The sequence below is a fragment of the Dromiciops gliroides genome, chromosome 2 (genome assembly GCF_019393635.1).
Source record: "Dromiciops gliroides isolate mDroGli1 chromosome 2, mDroGli1.pri, whole genome shotgun sequence".
NCBI classification, from domain to species: domain Eukaryota; kingdom Metazoa; phylum Chordata; class Mammalia; order Microbiotheria; family Microbiotheriidae; genus Dromiciops; species Dromiciops gliroides.
In genome coordinates, this window is record NC_057862.1 from 180463286 (window position 1) to 180475832 (window position 12547).

The window sequence follows — 12547 nt, forward strand, 5'->3', positions numbered from 1 at the left end:
AAATTAAATAGAAAGAATACTGAAAATTGGGGATAAAACTTTCATAGACAATCTCAGATAGGATGTGATTGGGCTGGAATATTACTCTGGTGTAGGAAATGATGAGTTGTTGATTTAGAAAAACATGGAAGGGCTTGCACTTATGAAGGAAGAAGCTATCCACCTTTGAAGAAAGAGATAAGTGGCAATTAGTACAGTACAGTCTTACATATATGTGTATGAGTGCATATGTGTATATAGTTATCTATATCTATATATCTATATCTCTCTATATATATCTGTGTTTAATTGTAGCCTTCTTTAGAATGGGGGCAGAAAGGAGGAGTAAATAGTGCATGGCAGAGAAGAAAAGAAAACCTACAAGGGAGCAAAGAAAAGCTGCGTAGCTTGGAAAATAATGTGTAGTATTTATTATATAGGTTTCCTTGAAAAGGAAATGTATTATGTTATATTGAATCCTCTCTTATGTTTACATGGCAATTTTATTCTTTTCTTCTTTTGTATTCAAGTTTAAAATAAATACAAAATTACACAAAAAAGAAAAAAATAGTTTCCTCCTATGAAGATTTGGGGGAATTTTGGGAGAAATATTGCATATATTGTCTGATTTGGTCTATGTGTTGATTCTTTTTGCTGAAGGGCTTTTTCTTAACTTTTAATATATTTGTGAGAATTGAAGGTTTTCTTGGAAGAGAATAGAGGAGGGAAATATTTGGAAAGAATTATAATGTACCCTATCACAAGTGGTTGAGCAGACCTTTTGTAGTTCTTGTGTTTCCTGCTTCTTTTATTTACCTTTCCAGCATTTTTCTTCTTAAACCCATGCCCAAATCATGAATTCTACATTATCTTTTTACCTATTTCCAGAATCTTAATTGCCTGACAAATGGGTCAAACATTATAGCTTTACTTATACATTTTCTTTTGATAATCAAGATGGCTCCTAGCTCTATGCAAAAGGGGACACATCATATGTACATACACATATGCAACACACATCTATATCCATATCTACATTTACATCTACCTATCTATATCTATATCTATGTCTGTCTATGTCTCTGTGTCTATCTCTGTATGTGTTTATCTATATCATCTCTATCTGTCTATCTATCTATCTATCTATCTGAAATTGTGTAAAAGTACTATTCATCTCAGACCTTAACTTCCCTTCTAAGTAGAGTCCTGATATTATTTCACAGGGACTAACTAATCTTCTATTTCTTTAGTTCATAATGGTCACAAAATTTTCTTCATATAATTCTCTGTAATGCTAAAACTTATAGAATACATTATTCTCATTTCTTGTGTCCATTAGGGAAAATCTGGGTCAACTGAACCAGGAGTTTCTTTAGAGCTTTCTTCATATCTTTGTTACGGAGGCTGTAGATCAGGGGGTTGAAGAAGGGAGTTGCCATGGAGTAGAACAAGGTTACAAACTTCTGCCTTCCAGACTGGTTCCCAGATCCTGGGCTCACATACATCACCATGACTGAGCCATAGAAGAGGGACACCACAGTGAAATGGGAGGCACATGTTGAGAAAGCTTTATTTCTCCCAGAGCCTGATGGCACATGCAGTACAGCTCTCAGGACACACACATAAGAACCCAATATATAAAGGAAAGTGATGAAGATGATGAGAGAGCTGATGGTACCACAGGCCAAAGTAGTCCTAGGGACTGGGGCACAGGACAGGGCCAACAATGGCCCCAGGTCACACAAAAAGTGGTCAATGATGTTTGGGCCACAGAAGGGTACCTGTGAGATTAGGATCACAGGAGTCAGTAACCAGAGGAAGCCACCCACCCAGCAGAAGACTGCCAAGTTTGCACAAAGGCTGTGGGTCATGATGGAAGGGTAATATAAAGGCTGGCAGATGGCAAGGTACCTATCAAATGCCATCACAGATAAAAACAAACCTTCAGAAGCACACATTGAGAAGAAGAAATAGAACTGAAGTAAGCAGCCAGTAAAAGAGATAGTTTTGCTTTCAGAGAACATGTTGGCCAACATTTGGGGCACATCAGAGTTAACATAGCAGATCTCTAAGAAGGAGAAATTGGCCAAGAGAATGTACATGGGAGTGTGGAGCTTCTGGCTTGACCACACAGCACAGATGATGGATGTATTCCCCATAATGGTGAGGATGTAAATGATAGAGAACAAGATAAAAAGGATGACTTGAGTCTCTTTTTGACAAGGGAAACCCAAGAGGATAAACTCACTTACAGTCCCAGAGATATTAGTGACCTTTGAGATCTTCATTTCTCTCTTTCCTGTGAAAGTAAAAGAAACAGTAAAGATCTGAAAACTGGTTTGGCCTTTCACTCTCTCTGTACTTTCCTTTCTGCCCAAGAATCTGCCTTTACCCTTCTGTCCTCTATTGTTCATGACAATGAAGTTGTGCTACTTGACAAAAATAAACAGAAGAAACCATACTTGAATGTAGCTTACACAATTTTCTGACCTACTCTAGGGACCAGCTTGGGCTCTCAGACAAAGAAGATTGACAAGTTAGTAGAAAACCCCAAATCTACTGTTGCATATGTACATTCTTCAGATCAAAGCCATCGCCATAAAATAGTTATGTTACTACCTTATGAAATACAGGTCAGAACCACGCTCCATCCTGTACTTGGTTCAGGGTACCATTTCATTCCAGAGATACACCTATAAGGAGACATGAACTAATCCAGAGGGTTCCATTTACTTCCTACTATAGTGTCCCAGGGTGGCTAGGGGGCACAGTGGATAGAGCACCGGCCCTGGATTCAGGAGTACCTGAGTTCAAATCCAGCCTCAGACACTTGACACTTACTAGCTGTGTGACCCTGGCCAAGTCACTTAACCCCAATTGCCTTAAACATCCAGGGCCATCTCCAGTTGTCCTGATGTATATCTTGCCACTGGACCCAGATGGCTCTTGAGGAGAAAGTGAAACTGGTAACTTTGCACAGACCTCTTTCACTTAAATCCAATTCACCACTGTTAATATGAATATATGGATCACCCGGATTTGAGAGAGGTACCTTATTATCCAAATGGATTTCATGAGACCTTGAATTAATAGGAGCAAAATGCCCTTTGCTCAAAGACTTCAAAGTGAACAAACTCAAATGTCCCTATGAAATTCCCATTCACTATCTTCTTTCTCCAGTAAGTAAAGAGAGACCTCCTTGTCTCTGATACCACCCCTGTGATTATTTTCTCAAGGGTGGAGCCTTGAATGATATGAAATGTACTATCATCAATCCCCTTCCTGTAATTCGAAAATTTCCTCACTATAACATAAAGAAAAGTAAGAATAAAAATAAAAATATGAATAGAACATTTGAATTCATAAGGAACAAACATACACACGAGTTCAATCCTGGCCTGGGTGAATAGCCACGCAAAGGAAAATTACAAGGCTAAAATTTAGAAGGCTTTTTTTTTTTTCAGCAACAAACATTTATTTTATTTTCCAGTTAGATGTAAGGGTAGTTTTCAACATTCATTTTCATAAGATTTAGAGTTCCAAATTTTTCTTTCTCCCTCCCTCCCTTTCCTCCCTCCTCCACAAGATTGCAATCAGGTTATATATGTACAATCCACAAGTGTTCTTTTTATCAGTTCTTTCTATAGGGGTGCATAGTAAGCTTCCTCATTAGTTCCTTGGGATTGTCTTGGATCATTGCATTGCTGAGAGTAGTTAAGTCATTCACAATTGCTCATTGAACAATACTGCTGTCACTACCCACAATGTCCTCCCAGCTCTGCTCACTTCACTATACATCTATATTCATTTGTCTTTCCAGGTTTTTTGGGGATCATCCTGTTTGTCATTTCCTGTAGCACAAGACCATTCCACTACAATCATATAGCACAGCTTTTGCCATCATTTCTCAATTGATGGACATTCCCTTGATTCTCAATTCTTAGCCTCCACCAAGAGTTGCTATAAATATTTTTTGTACAATTTTCCCCCTTTTCTCTTTTTCATGATTACTATTGTTAACTGTTTCCCTTCCATCCTATTCCCTTCCCATGATGTTTATTCTATTATCCATCTTCTTTCATCCTATCACTCTTCAAAAGGGATTTGCTTCTGTCTGTCCCCCCCCCCCACTCTGCCCTTCCTTCTTTTGCCCCTCTCTCTTTATCCCCTTCCTCTCCTATTTTCCTGCAGGGTTAGAGAGATTACTCTACCCAATTGAGTGTGTAGATTATTCCCTCCTTGAGCCAATTCTAATGAGATTGAGGTCTTTGAGCCAATTCTGATGAGTGTTAGGCTCCTTTATTGCCCAGATTAAACAGATTCCTACACCCAGTTGGGTGTGTCTGTTAGTCCCTCCTTGAGGCACCTCTGATGAGTTTAAGGTCTTTGAGCCTTTTCTGATGAGTGTAAAATTAATAGCACAATGGATAGAGCACTAGCCCTGGAATCAGGAATACCTGAGTTCAAATCCAGCCTCAGACACTTAACACTTACTAGCTGTGTGACCCTGGCCAAGTTACTTAACCCCAATTGCCTCACTTAAAAAAAATTAATTTACTGCCCTGCTCCTCTCCCATCTCTTCCCCCACTCCCAAGCCTTTTCCTGTTACTTTCATGTAGGATTTCACTTCTGCCCTTCCCCCTCCCCCAGTGAATTCCATTCACCCCTCAATTTAACCCTAAATATGTCATCACCTAGCTAAGTGACACAGTGGACAAAGCATCACCCCTGGACCCAGGGGGATCCCAGCCAAAACCCGGCCTCAGACACAAGACATTCACCCACTGTATGACCCCAGTTATGTCTCCCAGCTCCAATTTTTTATGGTTCTCTAGGGTCTTGTATTTGAAAATCAAATTTGCCATTCAGTTCAGGTCTTTTCATCACAAATATCTGAAAGTCTTCTTTTTCATTAAAGTCCCATTTTTTCTGCTGAAAGATTGTGCTGAGTTTTGTTGGGTAGGTGATTCTTGGTTGTAATCCCATTTCCTTTGCCCTTTGGAATATCATATTCCATGCCCTCCAGTCCTTTAATGTAGAAGCTGCTAGATCTTGTGCTATCCTGACTGGGGCTCCACAGTACTTGAATTCTTTCTTTTTGGCAGCTTGCAATATTTTCTCCTTGACCTGAGAGCTCTGGAATTTGGTTATAATATTCCTAGGAGTTTTCCTTTTGGGATCTCTTTCTGGAGGTGATCGGTGGATTCTTTCAATTTCTATTTTAGCTTTTTCTTCCAGAATTTCAGGACAATTTTCCCTGAGAATATCTTGGAAGATGGTGTCTAAGATCTTTCCTTGATCATGGTTTTCAGGAACACCAATAATTTTCAAACTATCTCCCCAGGACCTATTTTCCAGGTCAGCAGTTTTTCCCAGAAGATATTTCACATTGCTCTCTATTTTAAAAATTCATTTTGATTTGCTTTATTGTGTCTTGGTTTCTCATAAAGTCACTGGCTTCCATTTGTTCAATCCTAATTCTTAGGCAATTCTTTTCATCAGAGAGCTTTTGTACCTCCTTTTCCATTTGGCCAATTTGGCTTTTCAAGCTTTTGACTGTTTTCTCATGTTTTTCCTACATCCCCCTCATTTCTCTTTCCATTTTTTCCTCTACCCGTCTAACTTTATCTTCAAAGTCCTTTTTGAGTGCCTCTATAGCCTGAGACCAATTCATATTTTTCTTGGAAGCTTTACATATAGGGGCCCTGATGTTGACATCTTCCTCAGAGGGTGCCCCTTGGTCTCCCTTGTCACTAAAGAAACTTTCTATGGTCCTCACCTTTCTCTGTCTGTTCATCTTGCCTTTCTTTTACTTGACTTTTAGCTCCTTAAAGTGCAGTATCCCAAGCTTCAGGAGGTCCCAGGTGGTATGATTTAAGGAGGATCAGGTTCTTCACTCACCTGGCCTATTTCCTGGTCTTAGATGATCCCAGACCAACTTGCTAATCAACCAGCCTTGTGTGTTGTGGTTGTTAGCTCCAATGAGCCTGTGCCCCTCCCCCATCTGGGCCACTGCTACTGGAGCCTACCTCCTGGTTCTCAGCATGTGTATGAAATCCAAGTTCTGCCTTAGCACCAGCATAGACCCCTGTAGTCCCCCCCCCTCCTCCCCCCCCCCCCCCCCCCCCCCCCCCGCCCAGGGCTCAGCCCACTCACCAGACTGTGAGCTTAGTTCCTGACAACACTGGCACTTCAGCTGATTCAGAGGCTCTGGGGGTCTGCTTTTCTGGTGAGGCCTTCCTGGGACTGGATCTTTGTCAGGGTGACTGTGGGGTTGGGCTGGACTCCTGTATCACCACAGCAGCTCCCTCCTTCTGACCTTCTAAGGCATTCTTGTTTAGAAGATGATTTCAGCACACTCTTCTGTGAGTTTTGCTGCTCCAGGGATTTTCCTATGACATTATTTGGATGTTTTTTGGAGTGATTGTGTCATGAGTTTGGGACCTTAATCTAGAAGGCTTTTTTGATCCATTGAAAATAGGAGGGTAAAATTAGAAAAAGGGTACTTAAGATGTAAAGTGTATACTTAGCAGCTAATTTAAAACTTAAAGAGATAGCACATGGGAAATAGCAGAAAATCCTTACTCAACTGGAAGATCAGAGGATCAGAGGATTCAACATTCTCCTTATGGTCGACAATCTGTAAAGGCCTAAAATTCTAGCTCTGTTGTCTAAAATCTAATGAGTGGTTGCCTTGAATTAGAAGCTTTATCATGAGTTTAGACTTTTAAGTATTTATTAAAGTGCATTAGAAGTTAGTGAAGAGAGAGAAAGAGATTGAGAAAAGATTCCTTATAGCATGAGAAATCCTAGTTTAGATCTATTAGGTATAGCCAGAGAGAAAAAACCCTTCCTTTCCTAGCAGCCTATATGAAGTGTCCCTATTCTGCCTGTCCCTGCTGCTAAGCTGCTGTCTGGAGACGAAAAGACCTTGCTCTTCCTGAGGCTTCCCCCAGAAACCTCCTATGAAATAAGAAGCAGGGCTGTCCACACACACAGCTCCAAGCTAATTGGCTGGTAACACTGATTGACAGGACCCACAGGCAGCAGACATCACTTCTGGATGCCAAAGTCATATGGTTTCTTTTCAGGCCAGAGATCACAATGGCCCTCCCAGCAGGGGGTGTCATTCCAATTCTCACACCACAAATCATGGAATCACCCCAATATCATGGTCCTCTTTGAGAATGAAGGACAAACAACAACAACAACAATAATGTCCCCTTTCCACCAACACCATGAAATCCAAGATTTTAAATCAATTCAGAAGTGGACTAGTAATGTGCCATTGCCATATCTGAATTGTTGCATCTTTAAACCATATTTTGATCTTCTGACTAAAGCATATTGGGGAGATGACAAGGTCACAAATTCTACTTTTAAATAGCATAGTGGTTTTCTTGGAAAGAAATAAAAGGGTTCTATGACCTTAAGGTGTACCTCTTAACTCTTATCAGCTATCTTCTAACTCTGTACCTGTGTTTATAATGGAGACCAAGTGAGAGAGTATGGGTGGAGTGCTAGAAACAGAATTCATAGCTGCTGTACTTCTGATGGTATGTTCCTCAACAGCATTTTTTCTTATATAAATAGAGAACACAGTATTCTAAGAGAAGAAAACCAAATATTTTATATCCATATTTTACAGTGTCCTGGGATTCCTAATGCTGGCTCTGACATCATCAAGATTCTGATGTTTAAGGGCAACTGAAATATTTCCCATTTAGAAAGATTTGAGAAGCTACTTCAAGTACCCATTCTATCTGGATTTATATTTTTGGCTCTTCTAAATATAGTCAATTAAAATATTACAAACAACAAGAAAGCAACAAGTTGAACACCACGTAGCTACAATCAGTATCATATAAGACCTAGCTAGCTACTTTTATATCAAAAGACCATAGGTCTTGGAACATAACATTTCAAAGAACAAAAGAGTGGGGGTTGTGACCAAAAATACCTTACCCAGTACAGTTGAGTATAATCCTGAACAAAAAAAGATGGACATTTAATGAACTGAAAGACTTTCTGGTACTTGTAACAAAAAGACCAGAACTCAATTGAAAAATTAACATATAACAAAGTAAACTAAACATTAAAGACCAATTTAAGGGACTCAATAAGGTCAAATTGTTTACTTCTTACATGTGAAAATTTCATTGATATTATTACTAAGGGAGTTTGAAAGAAAGCCTTGGACTGAGCTGAGTATGATGAGTTGATTTTTAAAAAATGGGTAGCGAGAGGTAAAAGGAGCAATTATCTCACACAGATGAGATCTGAATGGAAGAACTGAGACAGAGGAAGCAGGTGAAAATGTAGGTCAGGTAGTTTTGGAACCTACTTTCATCAGAACTGGGTCAAAAAGGGAAGAAGATATATATCTAGAATGGTATAAAAGTCTTCTAAATTTATAAAGAAACAAGGGGGCCAGGGGATAGAATAAGGGAGGAACTTTTAGAAGGGTGTATAGATTAAGAATTTGAAGGGTAATGGGAGAGGATAAGGGAGGAAGTTTTAAAAAGGGTATAGATTAGGAAGGTAGTAAGAAGAAAGTTAGATTTGTGAGGATAGATAGAATAAAAAGAAAGCATGAGAAGGATAATAGTGAGGAAAAATAGGATGGAGGGAAATCCCCAAATAGTAATTATATGTTTGAATGTGAATAAAATGAACTCACCCATAAAACAGAAATGGATGGCAGAATGGATTAAAAACCAGAATCAACAATATGTTTTTTTTTTTTACAAGAAACACATTTAAAAATTAGAGATACATACAGAGTTGAAATAAAGGGCTAGAGTAGAATGTATTATGCTTCAGCTGATGTAAAAAAATGGGTAGCAATCATGATCTCAGACAAAATTAAAGCTAAAATGGATTTAATTAAAAGAGGTAAACAGAGAAGCTACATTATGATAAAAGGTACTGTAGAAATAAAATAATATCAATATTAAGCATATATGCACCAAATACTAGAGCATCTAAAATTTTAAGGAAAAAGTCTAAATTAATTACAGGTGGAGAGAGATAGTGGGACTATAATAGTGGGGGACTTTAATCTTCCCCTCTCAGAATTAGATAAATCTAACTGAAGAAAATAAGAAAAAAGTCAAGGAGGTGAATAAAATCTTAGATGAGCTGGATATTATAGCTATCCAGAGAAAGTTTAATGAAAATACAAAGGAACACAACTTTTTCTCAGTGGTACATGGCACCTTTACAAAGATTGACCATATATTAGGGCATACAAATTTTTATTGTTAAAAGCAGAAATATTAAAAATATCCTTTTTAGATCACAATGCAATAAAATGATATTTAATAAGGGATCATGGAAGCACAGAATAAAAACCAATTGGAGACTAAACATCCTAATTTTAAAGAATGAGTGGGTTAAAGAACAAATCATAGAAACAATGATTTCATTAAAGAGAATAATAATAATGAGACAACATATCAAAACCCTTGGGACACAGCAAAAGCAGTAATCAGAGGAAGATTTTTACCTCTAAATGCTTATATCAATAAACTATAGAAAGAACAGGCCAATGAATTGGGTATGCAATTATAAAAACAGAGAAGAACAAAATAAAAATCCTTAATTAAATATTAACTTGGAAATCCTAGAAAATAAAGGTGAGATGAATAAAATTGCAAAAATAAAAACCATTAAATTAATAAAAAAACTAGAGATTGGTTTTATGAAAAAACACAATAAAATAGATAAACTTTGGGTGAATATGATAAAAAAGAAGAAAACCAAATCACTGGTATTAAAAATGAAAAAAGGTGAATATACCATTAATGAAGATGAAATCAAAGCAATTATAAGGAGTTATTCTGCCCAATTATATGCCAACAAATTTAACAATTTATGTGAAATGGAAGAATATGTAAATTTTTCAACTCCCTAGATTAATTGAAGGGAAATAGAATATTTAAATAAACCTATTTTTTTTAAAGAGATTGAACAGGCCATAAATGAGTTTCTTAAGAAAAAAAGCACCAGGATCAGATGGACGTACAAGTGAATTCTACCAAACATTTAAAGATCAATTATTTCTTATATGAAGCAAATTATTTGGAATTGGCAAATAAGGAGCCCTACCAAATTCCTTTATGAAACAAATATAATATTGATACCTAACCCAGGAAGAGTAAAAACAGGGAAAGAAAATTATAGATCAATTTCATTAGTGAATATGGATAAAAAACCCTAAAAATACCAGCTAGATTAAAACACTATATTACAAAGATTGTGTACATTGTGATCAAGTGAGATTTATACAAGGAATGTAGGGATGGTTTAATATTGATAGTATCAATAATTAAAGTAACATAAATGATATAACTATATCAATGGATGCAGAAAAAGCTTTTGTTAATGTATAATAGTCATTCTTGAAAGTATAAGTATAAATGGATTTTTCCTTAAATTGATAAGAAACATTTATTTAAAATGATCAGCAAGCATTATTTCTAATGGGGATAAGCTAGAAGCCTTCTCAGTAAGATTAGGAGTGAAACAAGGATGCCCATTGTCACCAATATTATTTAATATTGTATTGGAAATCCTAGAAATAACAATAAGGGAAGAAAAAGAAATAGAAGGAATTAAAACGGGCAATTGGGTAATAAAACTATATCTTTTTACAGTTAATATGATGATATACTTGGAAAATCCTAAAGATTCAACTAAAAAGTTAGATAAAACAATGAATAATTTCAGCAAAGTAGCAGGATAGAAAATAAATTCACATAAATCATCAGCATTCCTAAATACCACCACCAAAATCCTATAAGAAAAGATAGTAAGAGATATTCCATTTAAAATAACAATAGACAGTATAAAATACCTGGAAGTACACCTGCTAAAACAAACCCAGAAACTACATAGGCAAAATTATAAAACACCACCCTTTTTATAAAAATAAAATCAGATTTAAATAATTGGAGAACTATTCATGGTTCGTGGATAGGCAGGGCCAATATAATAAAAATGACAATTTTACCTAAATTCATCTGTTTATTCAATGCTATTTCAATTAAATTACTAAACATATTTTACTGAGCTAGAAAAAAATGTAAAAATTCATTTGGAAGAACAAAGATCAAGAATATAAAAGGAACTAATAAAAATGTAAAGAAAGGCAGTTTAGAAGTACTAAATTTAAAAGGCGGTTATTATCAAAACTATCTGGTACTGTCCAAAGAACTCATGATGGAAAATGCTCTCCACATCCAGAAAAAGAACTGTGGAATCTGAATGAAGATCGAAGCATACTATTTTCAATTTTTTTTCTTGAGATTTTTCCCTTTTGTTCTCATTCTTCTTTCACAACATGAAAAATGTGGAAATATGTTTACATATGATTGTACAAATATAACCTAAATAAAAAAAAACCCATCTGGTACTGGCTCAGAAATAGAAAGGTAGATATGTGGATCAGAATAGACATACAATACACAACAGCAAATGACTATAGCAACGTTATGCTTGATCAGTGTAAAGACTTAAATGTTGGGCATAAAAATTCATTATTTGTTAAAAATTGTTGGGAAATCTGGAAAGCAGTCTGGCAGAAATTGGGTGTAGACTAACATCTTACACTGTTTACCAAGATAAGGTAAAAATGCATCCATGGCATGGATATAAAGATCAGAAGAAAATTAGAACATGGAACATATAACCTATCAGACTTATGGATAGGCAAACAATTTATGGATAAACAAGTTATAGAGAACAGTGTGAGGTAAAAAATGGACCATTTCAATTATATTAAATTAAAAAGGTTTTGTACAAATAAAACTAAGTAGCCAAGATCAGAAGGAAAAAAGAACATTGGGGAAAATTTTATAGACAGTTTTTCAAATAAAGGTCTCTTATAGGTCTCAAATATATAAAGAACTTTGTTAAATCTATAAGACTACAAGTAATTTCTAACTGATAAAAGCTTCAAGGATATGAACAAGCAGTTTTTTGATGAAGAAATCAAAACAATTTATAGTCATATAAAATGCTCTAAATAATTATTGATTAGAGAAATGTAAAATAAAAGAATCTTTAGATATTTCATACCTATAAGATTAGCTAAAATGATTGAAGGGAAAAGCAACAAATGTTAGAGGGGAGTGGAAAAATTTGGACACTAGTTCATTGTTGATGGAACTGTGAAATAATTCAACCATTTTGGAGAATAATCTAGAATTATGCCCAAAGAGTTATTAAACTGCCTATACCAGTTGACCCAGCAATACCTCTATTAGGTATATTTCCCAATACGACTATGGAAAAAGGAAAAGAACTTATATGTTCCAAAATATTTATAACAGATCCCTTTGTGATTGCAAAAAAAAAAAAAGAAATTGTGGGGATGGCCATCAATTGGAGAATGGCTAATTGAGTTGTGGTATATAATTATGATAGAATAGTATTGTGCTATAAGAAATGATGAGCTCAATGATTTTGGAAAAAAACATTTTAGAGAAACATGGATAGGCATGAATGAAATCATGAAGAATTAAGTGAGCAGGATGAAGAGAATGTTGTACACATTGATAGCAA

The 12547-nt window shown here is 36.1% G+C and overlaps 1 protein-coding gene across 1 annotated transcript; it reads right to left on the reverse strand.

Moving 5' to 3' along the window:
- Positions 1–1298: 1298 nt before the first annotated feature.
- Positions 1299–2267, reverse strand: LOC122738514 (olfactory receptor 11G2-like). The gene has a single exon (XM_043980529.1). It carries the CDS (start codon positions 2265–2267, stop codon positions 1299–1301), a length of 969 nt encoding a protein of 322 aa, XP_043836464.1.
- Positions 2268–12547: the final 10280 nt, after the last annotated feature.